General features: G+C 39.2%; 1 protein-coding gene across 1 annotated transcript in view; it reads right to left on the reverse strand.

Moving 5' to 3' along the window:
• LOC123972080 overlaps positions 1–16,909 on the reverse strand; it is a 66,541-nt gene that overhangs the window by 23,483 nt on the left and 26,149 nt on the right. The window contains exon 4 of the mRNA XM_046051308.1: positions 6,401–6,455. Within this exon, the coding sequence (XP_045907264.1) occupies positions 6,401–6,455 (55 nt within the window). The remainder of the gene's footprint in view (positions 1–6,400; positions 6,456–16,909) is intronic.

Genomic DNA, 16,909 nt, shown 5'->3' on the forward strand with positions numbered 1-16,909 from the left:
ACATGGGTAGATTAATTGTTCAGTTGGCATTTTGTCTTTTTTGACAGCCAGACAAGAAACATGGAGAGGTGGGGGGGGCAAAGGTCTCCTGGCCAAGAATCACACAGTGGTCGTTGCTGTTATGTGGTGTGTGTAGTTAACTAGTAGGCTACTGGGGCACCCAGACAGACTATATTAATAACTATTTGCTATACATTTAATTTATGGGGGACAACACGGTAGCTCCGCTTTAATTTTAAGAAGTTTCAGACCTGTCTCTGTTTATTAGTCAGTGTAGGCTAAATATACAGAGGTAGATTTCTCTTCAGTGTGTTCTTCTTCTGCCACTACACACCTCGACTATGAGATTGATAGTGAAATCATGCTCCGCCCATCGAAGCATCAAATATTCCACTATTCAGGGTCTGCCCTACACTACTCCATACATTTATTTTTGCACTTCACATCGCTACCGATTGATCACTGCGTTCCATCAAGCAATACAAAGTTTTATTGTGCCAGCATTTTCATTTATATATTTCATCAGCTGATTCTGCTTGCATGGCCGCCAGCTGCTTTCATCAGGTGCATCTGTCAGATTGGCTGGATGTGCAGGCTATTTTTCTCATGAGACAGAATGGAAATGTCAATAAACAATGTAAAAAGTGTTTCTCGCAGACAGTCTGACAGACTCTCTGACTCTCTGTGACTTTAACTGTCTCCATAGTAAAGGTCAATGGGAGAAATAACAGAAGGGAAATCTGTTAATAAATAAAGAAAGCTGTGTGTAGTCCTTTTTCCTTATTCATACCTTATTCATACATTTCATCATTTGATTTTACTCACAGAGCCACCAGCTGCTTTCATCAGATGCAGTTGGTGAGATGTGCCGGGTTTGTTCAGGCTTAATTTTCCTTTACTTGCTTCAATAGAGACTTTAGTGCAGTTTAGTGACATGTTTAGTCTGTTTCTTTACTTGTTTACTACGTTTCATTGTTGTCTATTGGGACTAAAACTCAGGAAATATTAGCCTTTTATGAATAAAATAACAACCAGGCAGCCGATATGCACACTTCATTATCTGTTTATTTATGGCAAGTCATATTGTTATCTCAACAACATTATTGTACATTGCAGATTTTCCTCATATCATGCAGGCCTACCTCACACCCTTGTTCGCTTCATTTCTCATTTGGGGAATTGGTTGCTTGCTAGGATGGCTGAATTTGCAAAGTGGTCAAAGGCTTGGCTTAATTTCACTAAAGCCAAAGATAAGGATGCCACTTATGTTCCAAGTTAATTTCTTAAAAGCACCTCTGTCTGTCTTCAAGTCAGAATATCGTTATCTCCGACTGCCGTTGGGTCTCGTTTTTCTAACAAGTAATAGAAAAGTATCGATAGTGGTATCAATAAAGATCATCAAACTGTCTCAATAATGATTAGGGTTGCCACCTTCAATACAGAAAAATAAGGGGCGCCTGCCGCAGCGAAGCAATAACAGTGTCTGTTGGGGTAATGCTATTAAGTTAAATAATATACATACATACACACATGATTCAAAACTACTACTACTACAACGGTTGCAAGTGGTGTGCATTTAATTGGACATGCTCATTGGTGTACTTACCATACATGCAAACTAGAATTGTATACAGTGTTCAAGGATGGTGTCTCATTCATAGTAAAGTTTGCTCACCAGGGCACATGGTGGTATTTTGTACAAATGTAGAACGACTTGCGTATAATTTCACTTTAAACAGAAGTCAGTTGGATCAAAAGTAACACACAGGACTGTCGAAAGTAAGGAGAGTCAAAAGTAACCTACAGGAGGGTTAAAAGTAACACAACTAGATTTGTGTTCCCCTTGTTCTTATTAAATATACGTGACTATGACATTGTAAATATGTAACTGCAAATGTATTTTGTCCTTTATCTTTGCAAAAAAGTTATAAATTACATTTTCATTTTTTCATTTATTATCTATTTACAGTTTCTTGAAATGTTTCAAAAGTAACCCACCGTATACTTGTTGAAAAGGTTTTTATTGGCAATGTCTATCCATTTTATAAAACATTTCTTCAACAATATGAAAATGAATATTAATAACATAAATATAAATTCTCAAAATAAGGCAAAAATAGTCAAGTTTCTATCCAGCTGTTTTTATACATAATTCCAAAATGTGCATGAAAACATCTGGCCGAATCAGACCTCTATCCGTCTTTCTGACCCTCACTCTTGGCATAATCTGTTGGTATAACATAAACATGTTTCAATACATGCTGCAACACAGAGAAAGTCACCACATTAGCAGCTGGACAAAAGAAACACTTGTGGTCACTGTAGCGGGATGAAAGTAACACTTTCAGCTAAAGTAACAAGTGTTACTTTCATCCTGACAGGAACTCTTGACATATAAACACGATTTATTCCTACACTGAAAAACTCTGGCAAACTTCAGGGTGTGTTAAAGCACTAAATAATCTGTAGATTAATCATTACTGTGACACATGAAACGAGAGACACAACTTCTAAATCGAAAAAGAGTACCGAAATTTACTTGACGTGCTCGAAAGCAGTTTTCCGAAGAAAAAATGCGATATTTGGCAGCTCCATCAAGGGTTGCGTGCTGAAGGTGCTGTCACAGCTTGGACTGCAAATGCAGTCAGGGCTCTGAGAAAATCGCCTTGTTACTTTCGCCCCGGTTTACCCCTACTCATGTGTCTTCACATTTAGATTCATATGGGACCTAATGGCTCCAATTGTGATAATACAAAGAACAGCGTTTCTATTGCAATGTTTGTGGGTGGAAAAAGTCTTTCTGTACCAGAGTAGAATATATGGGTCCCAGTGTGTCAACTGTGATACAAACTGTACAAGCTGTGATGGTGGGGTGTTGGTGCTTGCTGTGTCACCAGCTTAGGCAGCACTTAAAAACTGGAAATTGCTGATTCCTGATGAATTGTTTCAGGATCTGGCCCTTTGTACCTCAGCATACACGCTCTGTGGCAGAGTCCTGCCTCTCTCAGTGGTTCCCACGGGTCCAGTGTGAGGCCCTACCAAGCTGTAGGTGGAGGTTGGAGAAAGACCGGAAGAATCATCTGTTGGCCTCTGATTCAGACCTCGGGTTGCATCTTCGACCTGGAAAATTAATTGTACATTTTGAGCAAGGTTGTGCATTATTTATATTTTACACTTTGTGTGTTTGGACCACAGTCTATGGTTTGGACTGAAGTTTGACTGTTTCAGGATCTGGCCCTTTCTACATGAGCATACAGGCTCTCTGGCAGAGTCCTGCCTCTCTCAGGTGATCCCACAGGTCCAGTGTGAAGCCTTACCGAGCTGTAGGTGGTGGTTGGAGAAAGACCTGAAGCATCTGTTGGGATCTGATTCAGAGGATGGGTTGTAGATTCAACCTGGGAAATAAATCACATATTTTGAGCAGAGGTTGTTTTTACTTTACACTTTATTTCTAATAGTACTATTATACAGTATTAACATGTGAAGTAGTCTCACTACAATTAACAGCAGGTCATATATGTCCTTCAAGAACTACAAACTTCTGTATCAATGACTGCAACTTAAACACAGGGGCTTGAGCACCTGCCCTTTTTCTTGCTCTATCTATCTATCTATCTATCTAGTTTTTTTGTTTTTAAGCAGTATACACACAGCCTCCCTAACAAACAAATATCAGGTCGGGAGATGAGACTTTGTCGAATTGCCTTCCTTCCCCCTCCTATATCAGCATATCACCACAGAACGTCCCCGGTTAATGACTTCATCAAGACTCTTTTCCACTGAAAGGTTATGTTTGAATATGTAGATTAGCTTGTTTGGTTAATTTAGAAAAAAATCTACAGATGTAAACAGACTAGTAGGCTTAAAACTTAAATGTGAAACGTTTCTTGCCATTACAGTAAAAGACGACATGGAAGCAAAATAGACCTTACTGTGTCCTGCCTTACACAGTAAGTTGTGGCAGGCTCCTCATTTAATGACTGGCCATTCTATTAGTTTGTTGTACGCTGATAGATCTTTACATGATGTGTGCATGTGACAGGTAGGAGCAAGCAGCTGGAACAGCAAATTGATTCAGAATTTGGTGTAGCGAAGAGTCACAGGTCATGTACAGTAAATAGACTACCTTATCAGGAAAATGTGTAGTGATGGGTGCAAAGGGACAGCCAATAGAAGTGAGGTTGGCTCATTTCTTTATTTTCCTCAAATCTGATGACAATTTTTAAATTGCTCAAAATCTGAAATTCCTTGGTTTGTCTGGCAAATTTGGGAATGTAAAAAAAAAACTTGACACTTACCTGAGGAGTTGCATAGACTGTATTTTCTCTGTTCTCTCTTTCATCTGCAGGTCAGTAATAAAAAATTAGTGTTTGCTTTAATTTACATTTCATTTTGAGAGCTTTACCTTTTCTATTTCTTAACTGCATTTCATTTACATTTCTAGAGCTACACCTACTGTACATTAAGTCCAGATTTTGTTTGTGTTTAAATTACTTCTTCACACACTTAAAGCCTCTATGAAAAGGATCTACTATTTTGTGATGTTGAAAACAACTAGAAAAAACAACTAGAAAAAACAACTAGAAAAAACCCCTTTTTCTTCCCACTGGTATATCTGGCTTTGGAATGCTACATTCTACAATGAAAAATCTATCCTAATTTGACAGATGCAATAATGACATGTAAACTAATCTACATATGGAGATTTAAAGAGATCATACCATGCTCATTTTCAGATTCTTGTACCAGAACAGGTTTACATGGTTTCAATTTCAAAAACCACCATATATTTATCATTCTGCACATTGCTGCAGCATCTCTTTTCATCCTGTGTGTTAAACGCTCTGTGAGTGAAGCATCTCACTAGTAGTAATACCTAGTTAAAAATGTAATCTGGTACAATTACTAATTACATGTTAAAAAATAGTAATCAGTAACATAATCCAAGTATCACAAAATAAAATAAATGTAACCTGATTACTTTTAGTTACGATTTGCAATGCCAAATAGGCAAATGAAGTATCAAGGATGCGTTGTCTGCTCAGTGTGTTTTTAGAGAAATATACAAAATCTTCCATTCCCTGAAATCAAAATCTATGTTTAAAGTATCTGGCCCATCAATGACAAAAAATGTGTTTTGGAGGTATTCTTGATTATATTGACGACTTATTCTGCACTTAATGAAAAGATTTCTCAATATAATGCTGCTGAAGAGTAGTGTTTCTGGGACACTGATTACTGCACAAAAACGTGAAACTGGATCATATTTAATGGCAAAATATTCCTGATGGACAGATAGCTTTACTTGTTGCTGAAGTTAGTTAACAGCTGCCTAGCTTATTAGCTCAGTTAGCTGAGCAATCACTGGTCAGATTAGCTCTGCGTGTACTGGAGAGGTTTGACACAAAATTGGCCACAGTAATGCACAGTTGTTGGTAAACAAATAGAATTTTGCAGATTTTACTTTACTATTAAAATGCACACTTGAACTTACATTTTCGTCTCTTTCGACGACAATACACTACAGCAAGAACTACAGTAAGCATTGTTATGAAAAAAACTGTGATGACAACAATGAGCACTGGGACAGTAATGCGTTGTTCATATGGATCTGTAAAGAAAAACAAAAGCCAGATTAGAAAATGACACCTGGTTTCAGTCATGCAACATAATTGAGATAGTGCTACTATAGCATCAAGTCTTGCCAACCTGTGCTTTTATGAGTGCAGTTTTAATTATGCAAATGTCTTGGTTATAGACCTGATTTGTATCAAGAAATTTAACTCGTAACTCTGTTTTTAATTGGTTCAAATCTTATTTTTCTTTCCTATCTGCTGTAAGCATGGATGGGTTCATCTAAAGGCTATGAATTGATGTGCTCATCAAAGTTGATTTTTAGGTCTCCTGCTCTTTTTAACCTTTACATGCTGTCACTTGGAAACTTCCGGAGGCATGGCATAAATTTATTTTGTGCCTTAAACTTGCATTTTTTCTAATGACCAGCAGGGAGCAACTCCACTGGTTGCAGAAAGAAGTACGATTGTACAGAAGTCGACATGAAAATATTTATTACCTAATTAAAAACTTTTCTAATGAGTTTATGATCTCAATTGCTAGTTTCAAGTCTTCTTCAATACAGTATGTTTATTTTGTAAACAAGAAGGCAGGGCATGCTTTAGATGGTCACATCTGGTTCCAAAAAACCAAGATGCTGATGGCCACAATGCTAAACTCAAAGCTTCAGAACTGTAGTCCACAGACCAATGAGGACAAAATTTCTGCCACCAGGACAACTCTTCCTTGACAAATGCTCAAATATTATAACACTGAAAAACACATGTATTTTAACCATATTCATCTAAACTATGCATTATTATCAGCAAGTTGACATTTGTCTTACCAGCATGTTGGGGGCAGAAATGTTCTGCCTTTTTAATGTCCTCAGTCCAGCTGACCTGGTTGCTATGGTTACAGATGATTCAGTAGAGTATGAGTCAGTCAGCAGGTAGACATGTAGAGAAGCACCAGAGGTTGTAACCTCTGACCGCTCTCCTCCCTCCTGACTGCAGGTTTGGGTGTCACATGTGAAAGTGCTGCTGATAATGTTTTGTTCGAACGAGTTCTACAAGCGGGCTGCAGCCGGGCGGAGCCGTGTGAGTTCCTGCGGACTGTCGAGCCGCGATGATCGGCCGACGACATGACTGTACAGCGGAGCTGTGAGGACGATATTGTCTGAAGTTCCGGGCGGCCAGCTTGGATGGTATTTTTCCTCTCCTCTCCCGCCTCGCTCCCGTGAGTATCCCCTGCCACTAGACTTAATCCACATCTATTCAGGGCTCGAGGATAAACAGTCCTAATTTGTGGAAGGGATACTGTTTACTGTTTAAAGGAGCCAAAATTCACAGACTTTTTTTATTAAGGGCATCGACCTTAATTAGGCGGAATGGATACTGTTGAATCCAACGAGGGTTAAAATGAAGGGCAACTGGACTTGGTTGAAGCTACTGGAAGACGTTTCGTCCCTTATCCAAAGGACTTCTTCAGTTCTGACTGACTGGCAGGGAAACTCAGCTATTTAACCTCAGTGGGGTCGTTGTCCCGGGTCATCGATACCGCTGGTTCGTTAGTGTTCCTTGTTGCTGTGACGACAGTCGTTAAGACTACCTGTGGCCAAGACTGAACGACCATCGTTGGTATCTTCACCTGAGGCCAATAGGTTACGTTTGTTGAGTTTCCTGGGAAGTGATGAAAGGACAGCATTGTAAGTGGGGGATAAGTGGTGGCGTAGACCCCCTCCCCTGTTCAATGACGGCTTCTCAACCCTGGTGTAGATGGCTTCCTTGACACCTCTCTCAAACCATCCATCTTCTCTGTCTAAAATGTGCACCTGGTGGTCCTCAAATGATTGTCCTCTGTCCTTCAGATGTAAGTAGACAGCAGAGTCTTGACCTGAGGAGTTGGCCCTTCTGTGTTGAGCCATGCGTTTGTGTAGTGGTTGTTTAGTCTCCCCAATATACTGTTGAATGTTAAAGAGCCAAAATTAACAGACTCTTATTAAGGGCATCCACCTTAGTTAGGTGGAAAGGACACTGTTTATTGTTGGGCTTAAAATCCTCACTGATTTTGATTGTGAAGCACTGTCTTGTTTATTGCTGTGAAAAAAGGTTAAAGTAATTGTTTATTCAACTGAGGTTATATATGTTTCCATCTTTTGGGTAAAATCAGGGGTGTAATGCTACCTCCACCCTTTGTTCATTAACCCAGGAAAGTAAAAAGATTTAAAAAGGTTATTTATTTATTTTTATTTCATTTTATTAATGTTATGGACAGCTGCTGGTCATATAATTAGAATGTCATCAAAAAGTTGATTTATTTCAGTAATTCCATTCAAAAAGTGAAACTTGTATAATGTATACATTCATTGCACACAGACTGATATATTTCAAGTATTCATTCCTTTTAATTTTGATGATTATAACTGACAACTAATGAAAACCCCAAAATCAGTATCTCAGAAAATATTGTGAGGTCTAGTTCTGTAGGCAACACAATCATGGGGAAGACTGCTGACTTGACAGCTGTCCAAAAGACGACCAGTGACACCTTGCACAAGGAGGGCAAGACACAAAAGGTCATTGCTAAAGAGGCTGGCTGTTCACAGAGCTCTGTGTCCAAGCACATTAATAGAGAGGTGAAGGGGAAAAAAGTGTACAAGCAATAGGGATAACCGCACCCTGGATGTAAATGCTCCGTACTTGTATAGCGCCTTTCTAGTCTTTTCGACCACTCAAAGTGCTTTTACACTACATCTGCATTCACCAGTCATACACATTCATACACTGAGCCTAAGTGCTCAAATAGAAACTAGCATTCACACTCATTCATACACTGGCGGAATAGCCGCCAGGGGCAAATCGGGGTTCAGTATCTTGCCCAAGGTCAACCGTCCAAGTACTAACCAGGCCCTGCTCTGCTTAGCTTCCGAGATCGGACGAGATCGGGTGCTCCCAGAGTGGTGTGGCCGTAAGCCTGGAGAGGATTGTGAAACAAAACCCATTCAAAAATGTGGGGGAGATTGTTGTGAATTAATTTGGAGCATTATAGCCTAAATTGTTATAATTTATTACTAGAGCAATGGTGGTCTACATTGTCATCATTTAAAGTGTTATTTTATAGTGTAAAGTTAGGATCACAGTGTTAAAACTCTACAGCTCTGAGTGTATGTGCTCCTTTCTGTATCTAACTGCCCAGGCACATGAGGACACAGAGAGGAGGAGTAGGCAGTCAGGGACTTTCCCAGATTCAGGTGCAGCAGGAAAGAGAGCCAAGAGATGATGTGAAGCCAAGAAACAGAGCTATAAAAGGAGGTCCAAAAGGAGGTGAAAGTCAGTCGTTACATGGTTTTCATGTCGACTCGGGTCTCTGTTCTGGTAACAGAATGGGGCTCTATTTTGCACCGATCTCTGACACACTCCGGTGGAACTTTTGTATTCTAATTGGTGTCTGTTTTTGTTGATAATAAAAATGTTGGTAAAAGTTCAAACTTTCTTATCTTGCCCAAGTCTTGAATTTTTACACGACATTATATGCTTCTGATGGCTTGCTTGGTGAAGACTTTTGTTGTGTTGTGGTCCTGCCCTGGATCTTTGTTTTGCATAGTGTCATTGAAAGCTGCCACGGCCTGGAGAGGCAATTACTGTGCAGTGACTTTTGTTTAGTTTTTCAGATTTTTGCTTAAGTTTGATATTCACTGCCAGTCTATTTTTGACTGAAGCCGCTTTAAGCATCACAGAGCAGATGAACCAGACAGGAAGTCAGAAACAGAACGGCATAGAGAATCAAAATATTACCGACATACATACATCAACAACACAGTTAAAACAGACCAAGAAAATTCACAATTAAATTGTGTAGCCTACTTAACCCTAGTAAAACTGCTTGGCCTACTTAACCCTAGTAGAGGCACAAAAATCATGGACAAATCTGAATAACTCAGCAAAATCAGATGGGCAAAACACTTTTTTGAAATGCTCCATGTGGATCTGTAACATTAGCCTGCAGAGAGCGGAACAGGCTCACAGAGAGCTGTTATCCATAGTTGAAGCAAACAAAATGATAAATTCTCAACATGTTAACAACGTGAAGGCTAAGCGCTCCACTGCTGAAACACCTCAGTGCAAGTTGACACCAGACAAAACCGCGGCACAGCCGTAGCCTATGTCGGTTTGGCTGGTGCCATTATCCCACACGTTTTCATCTAGTTTCGTTTGTTGTTGTAAAATGTTCACGCCCTGTGCCCGCTCTGATTGGTGAGTAGGACCATAGCAGGAGGCGCATGGAGCTTGTGATTGGCGAGCAGATCTGTCACACAAGGATAACGGAATGAATTTGTAACTGCATGACTGTTTAAAACGGATCAGATGCACTGTATAATTAACCTAAATTTTAATCGCTGTCATCACAATTAGTTAATCGCGTTCTAAATTGCAATTTTGATTCGAAAATGATTAATTGTTCAGCCCTAATAGTGATGTAAGTTACCCCATGATAAGTCAGTGTACCATTAAAATTACTGCAAACATATGAAGTAAGCTAACAGTGGCTAAAGGTTCAGTGTGTACGTTTTAGTGGCATCTAGTGGTAAGGAACAGGGGGGCCGACGCACCTTTGGGGCTGGTGTGACGTAAATTATTTATTTATATAACTGTTTTTGGTTTTTTTAAATGGGCCAACGACCAGCCCATAAAGCATGGACAGCGGCCCATTGGGTGATTTTCTATATTTTGATTTTCTGTCCGGTTTCCGAGTTCTTCCAACTTAGGTGTGTTCATGTGCTCTTTAGAATGTGGAATCAACATGGACTCTACTGCAAAGATTTGTTGGATTAGCATTATCAGCACTATGATTTCTTATATCAATTAAATTTCCTAATACAACAACAAAACAGCTGTAAAAACTTTGAACTTTGGTCCTCTTTCTTCTTTTTTTAATCTAGACTACCACTGACAAAGTTGTAATTATTTGTGTTTTCCTATATATTTGTATATTTCTTTATGTCCCATGTACACTTTATTTATTATCTCTTTTTGCAATAAAAAAACAAAAAAAGAGAAGCTACGGTGGCCGCCACGCTCTGTCGGCTCTTGTACTAAATAATACATGTGGTCCTTCAGTTCAATAGCTGTGTACTGTTTAGCCCCCATGGTGGAAGAAGGAGACATGGTCTCTTCGCCTCGTGCTTCGGTTTATTTCTTCAACAGTCATGTGAAAAGTGCTGTATTGCAAGGGTGAATTATTGCAAAAATACATGTAAAAAACAACTAGGAAACTAATTACAAACTAACATCACAAACTGATTTCAAACAACACAAAAAAACTATATTAGGACCTGACTATTGGGTTCTGCTGCCCTTCCAGGCCAAAGCTGTTCTGCCCAGAGGAGCCTCTGCCTCCTTCCTTTATACCGAAAGCCCCTCCTACAAGACAAACCAAAGTTAATTGAAAATCAATCAACCACCATTATGCAAACTAAACATTCCCAAACATTTCTAGCCACATCAATACAAAATATAAGAACTAGTAATGAATTGTTAAAACCAGAAATTAAATGTTGCATGCTTGAGATAGCTTGCCTTGCCATCAGACTACAATGAGGACCACACTGGAAAGAAGTTTGTAACTTTCTTGTGTTATCTTCAACAGGTGTGATAAATGTACATTGTCACTGTAGATGGCATTTTTCTATACATTTATTTGTGTTACTGTCCAATGAAAAATCAAATCAACATAGCTTCTCTAAAGAGAAAACTTTTAAGCACTCCCATTGACCCTTCGCTAAACCCCGCCCCCCTTAGTTACTGTTGCTGTCCAATGAAAAATCAAATCAACATAGCTTCTCTAAAGAGAAAACTTTTAAGTACTCCCATTGACCCTTCGCTAAACCCCGCCCCCCTTAGTTACTGTTGCTGTCCAATAAAAAATCAAATCAACATAGCTTCTCTAAAGAGAAAACTTTTAAGTACTCCCATTGACCCTTCGCTAAGCCCCGCCCCCCTTAGTTACTGTTGCTCAACGATCAATACTGTTGATCGTTCATATCTTAAAGCTGGGTAGGGCGCTTTTCATTATTAAAATCATTAAAAAGCAGAACAGTAGGGCTTTATTAAGTTCCATTGAGTAGGAAGTTAGCTAGCGTTAGCTAACTAACATTGCATTAGGAACGATCCACAGCCGCCATTTTTCTGGATTTATTTTAGGTTTTAGAAAGAGAATAAATCGTACTTCTATCAACCTCTCTCGGTAACAACTGTAATTATTTTTTGAAAATTAAGTGCCCCAGGAACAGCGTTTGACCATGAATGAATCACGAATATGGCCTGACTGAAATCACTGATCTGAGAGCTGTTCTATTCCAAATGTCACCTGAAACTTTACAAATACTTTTCAAAATAATCACAATCACCACAATCACGTTTTCTCTGCAGAGACTAAATACGCACCACATTTGCCTTTTGTCACATGTTTTCTATAGGCCAAAATGATTTTTGTCCGCGTTTCAACCGCTTAATCATGTCTGATGCGGAGTGTGTGATTGATTAATTAACTAGTCACTCAAACCGCCTGGCCATGAGCCATCTCCAAAATCAGCGGGAAAAAGTGAGGGGGGGAAAAAGCATAGATTTTGAAATGTGGGGAGGACATGTTCCTCTCATGTATAATGGCTCCTACTCATATGCTCTGTTCCCTACCCTTTTCTGTGTAACAGTTGGTCCATGTTTTCTGTTTTAGGGTTTTCTTCCTGGTCTTGTGTTCTCTGTTTAGCCTTATTTATTCCATTGTTCATTTGCATGTTCAGTTTTGCTCATTTGTACCTGTCTATCTTGTATCTTAGGTTTAGCCCTGCATTTTAGTTCTGCATCTTAGTTAAAGTCTTTGTATTTACTCCTTGTTCTGTGCATTATTTCGGCTTTGTCTGCTCTGTGTTCTGTTAAATCCTAGCTTCAGTCTGTTTTCACTGTTGGTTGTAGTTTATTTGTGATCTGTCTGCTGGTGTCTGGATTAGTTTATTATTTATATTATTCTGATCTGTTACAGTTTATTTTGATAATGTCTGTGTTTGGTCTTCAGTAACTGTTATCCTGTCTGTCACTCCAGAAGCCCCTCTACCTGCCTGTCTCTCTGTTTTCACCTGCTATCTCTCTCCCTGCCTGTCTTGTTAGTCCTTATCCCTCTAACCAGTAAAGCTCCTGCCTGCTCGTTAGTCCTTGGTGTATAAATGTTTGGTGTTTCTGTTCAGTCCCTGACCGGTCATTGTAGTGTGAATACACTGTCATGTTTGTATAATCTTTGAACCTTAATGGACCAAAACGTAGATGTACTTGGGGACACGAATATAGTCTGGTCACTCCAGACTTGGCAATGGTTGTTGCACCATTAAAATAGCCCTGTAATTCAAAATGTTGAGCCAATGAAACACTACAGGCTGGTGATCTTGCCTCCAACAATATCAGGAAGTGGTTGGACTATCCTTTCTTCCTCCCCATTTTGTTTCATTTATTGCATGTCTTTATCTATGATGTTTTAGTGCTATTGTACAACAAGTTTTTTGAATGAAAGGAGGGCATCCAAAACAAGAAATATTATTAATAGAAAAAATCAGTTTTTACCTTTTATTTGACAGGAAGACACCAGAAAAATTGAATAGAAATAGTGATGAAATGAAATAGCTTCCATTTTGTCACATATGAGGATGTGATCTGCCTTCCGCCTTTATACTGCAGCTCAAGAAACCTCCACAGGACGTGTGTGATCATATTATGGTAAGCAGGGTCCTCTGGTAGAAAAGAGCTTACTGAAAACGGAGGGAGATAGTGAGAGAGAGAGAGTGACATGGGTAGATTAATTGTTCGGTTGGCATTTTGTCTTATTTTGTCTTTATTTCACAGCCAGACAATAAACATGGGGAGAGAGGGGGAAGATAAAGTTCTCCTGGCCAAGAATCACCCCCTGGTCGTTGCTGTTATGTGGTGTGTGTTTATCTACTGTAGTAGGATACTGGGTCCCCACATACACTATATTTATAACTATTTGATATACATTTAATTTATCAACACTCCTGAATTAAGGTAATACAGGTGTTTTTACTGGATCTTCAACTACATTGTCCCTTGACTGAAACGCCACCAATCTCTGAAACCACTCCCTTCAGTTTCACTACTGAGAAGCAGCATGAACTGGCAATCTTTTTTGCTCAATTTTTATAATAGTAATAAACTTTATTTATAGAGCACTTCTCAAACAAACAAGGTGCTTCACAAAAGAGAGATAACATGAAATACCACAGGGGATGATAAAATACATAAGGTAAAAGTAAGATACAAATAGAAATCAAAGTAAAATATAACATTAATTCAAAAATGTATAACAAAAATATCATACAAACTACATAAGAACAATCAACCCCATACATTTCATTAAACAAGTAATTTAAGATAAGCTTAGAGTAAAAACAGTAAAACAAGCAGCAAAGATAAAATCAGCACAGGCTTTCCAATGCTGAAGAAATACTGTGAGACAGTTTCAGGTGTGATGAAGAAGTTCAGAAACTGATGAAGAATTAACGTAGCAAGGTCTAATGAGACTCGGCCAAGGAGATAAAATGTCAGTGGAGTAGCGTCTGGGTTCCACTCGGAGTGAATGATGAGAAAGAACTGGCTGGTGATAAGAGGGGGGAAATCCGGATGGCAGTTTTGGCAGATTGGGCGGGCAGGTGATCCACTAGACCAGAAACTGACCAGTGATGACATGTATAGCCGCATGTCGTCATTCCGCCGCTGGCTGTCGAGGTGGTGTCCAGCAAACGATGTGGGCTTTGTAGATCATTGGCAGACTTTCTGGGGAAGACCTGGTCTGATTCGGAGAGACGGCATCCATCCCACTTGGGAAGGAGCAGCTCTCATTTCTAGAAATCTGGCCATGTTTATTAGTGGACCAAATCCATGACAACCCAGAGTTGAGACCAGGAGGCAGAGTCGCAGTTTAACACACTTCTCTGCCCTTCTTTTTCAGCAGTTACCCACCCAAAACCCTACGCAGAGTCGCAGTCTAACACACTTCTCTGCTCCTCCATTTCAGGAGTGACGGTATAGTGACCGTGTCTGTCTCCCGATCATTGAAATTATTTAAAAAGGTAAACAGAAGAGGAGCTGTGCATAAAAACCTCATAAAAATTAAAACCACAAGAGCAATAGTGCAAACGAATAGGAGAGTTAAATGTGGACTCTTAAACATCAGATCTCTCTCTTCTAAAGGTGTACTAGTAAATGAACTAATATCAGATTATGATATTGATTTATTTTGTATTACTGAAACCTGGCTGGGTGATGGAGAATATGTTAGCCTAAATGAATCCACCCCTCCCAGTCATATTAATACTCACATTCCTCGAGGCACAGGCCGAGGAGGTGGAGTTGCAGCTATCTTTGACTCTATCCTACTAATCAGCTCTAAACCTAAACTAAACTATAACTCATTTGAAAGTCTTGTTCTTAGTCTTTCGCACCCAAGTTGGAAATCACTGCAACCAATTCTTTTTGTTATAGTGTACCGAGCACCTGGTCCGTACTCTGAATTCTTATCTGAATTTGCAGAGTTTTTGTCAACTTTAGTCCTTAAAACGGACAAAGTTATTATTGTAGGGGATTTTAATATTCATGTGGACGTTGAGAATGACAGCTTTAGTACTACGTTTATCTCTCTGTTAGATTCCATTGGCTTCTCTCAGAGTGTTCATGAACCAACTCTCTGTTTTAACCACACCCTTGATCTTGTTCTGGTATATGGTATTGAAATGAACATTTAATAGTGTTCCCACAGAATCCCTCTTTATCTGACCTCTGTTTGATAACTTTTGAGTTTGTATTGCTGAACTACACGCAATTGGGCAAAAATCTTTATACAAGACGTCTGTCTGATAGTGCTGTAGCTAAATTTAAGGATGTGATTCCATCAGCTCTAAATTCATTATCAAGTCACAAAGTAACGGAGGACTCCTCTGCTAATTTCAGTCCCTCTCAAATCGATCATCTTGTAGATAGTGCTGCAGGCTCGCTGCGAATGACACTCGACTCTGTAGCCCCTATAAAAAAAATACTAAAACAAAGACGGTTAGCTCCATGGTATAATACTGAAACTCGCAAATTAAAGCAAATATCGCGGAAAATTCTCGTTTAATCTGCCAAGATAGTCTTAAAACTTATAGGAAGGCCCTCCGTAATTCCAGAGCAGCATACTACTCGTCATTAATAGAGGAAAATAGGAACAACCCCAGGTTTCTTTTCAGTACTGTAGCCAGGCTGACAGAGAGCCACTGCTCTATTGAGCCAAGTATTCCCATAGCTCTCAGTAGTTACGACTTCATGAGCTTCTTTAATGATAAAATTCTAACTATTAGAAAAAAAATTCACCAAGACCTGCCCTCAACTGACACCAACTTATATCTAAACTCAGGAACCTTAGAAACAGCTGTAGAACCAGATATATGTTTAGACTGCTTTGCTTCCCTCAATCTATTGCCAACTAACTTCAATAATTTCTTCATCTAAACCATCAACCTGCCTCTTAGACCCCATCCTGACTAGGCTGCTTAAAGAAGTTTTACCCCTAGTCAGCACTTCTATACTAGATATGATCAGTCTATCTTTATCAACAGGCTATGTAATAATAATAATAATAATCATTATTTGTAGAGCACTTTTCAAAAATAAGTTACAAAGTGCTTTAACAAGTGTAAAGAATAATACAAAAAAACAAGATAAGAGCATGAAAACGTTGAAAAGACTAAAATACACGTTTAAGATAAATATATAATAAGTAAAATAGAATAAAATAAAAGGGATAAAATAAAGTCAAATAAGATCGGGAAAGGCTCTCCTATAAAAGTATGTTTTAAGAAAGGAACTTAAAAGAGTTCACTGACTCAGCCGACCTGATTTCCTCGGGCAGGCTGTTCCAGAGCCTCGGGGCCCTGACAGCAAACGCTCTGTCCCCTTTAGTTTTCAGTCGAGACTCTGGAACAGACAACAGACCTCTGCCCGAGGATCTCAAGGTACGTGCTGGTGCGTATGGGACTAAAAGTTCAGAAATATAACAAGGCGAGAGGCCATGAAGAGCTTTAAAAGTGATCAATAGAATTTTAAAGTCAATTCTAAAACATACTGGGAGCCAGTGTAATGAAGCTAAAATAGGAGTAATGTGGTCATATTTCTTTGTTCTGGTTAAAAGCCTGGCAGCTGAGTTCTGGACAGTCTGGAGTCGATCAATAGATTTTTGGGTTAAACAGGTGAAAAGGCTGTTGCAATAATCCAGGCGTGATGAGATGAAGGCGTGTAAAATGGTCTCGGTGTCCTTA

This window comes from Micropterus dolomieu, linkage group LG06 (genome assembly GCF_021292245.1).
Source record: "Micropterus dolomieu isolate WLL.071019.BEF.003 ecotype Adirondacks linkage group LG06, ASM2129224v1, whole genome shotgun sequence".
In the NCBI taxonomy this organism is placed as follows: Eukaryota; Metazoa; Chordata; class Actinopteri; order Centrarchiformes; family Centrarchidae; genus Micropterus; species Micropterus dolomieu.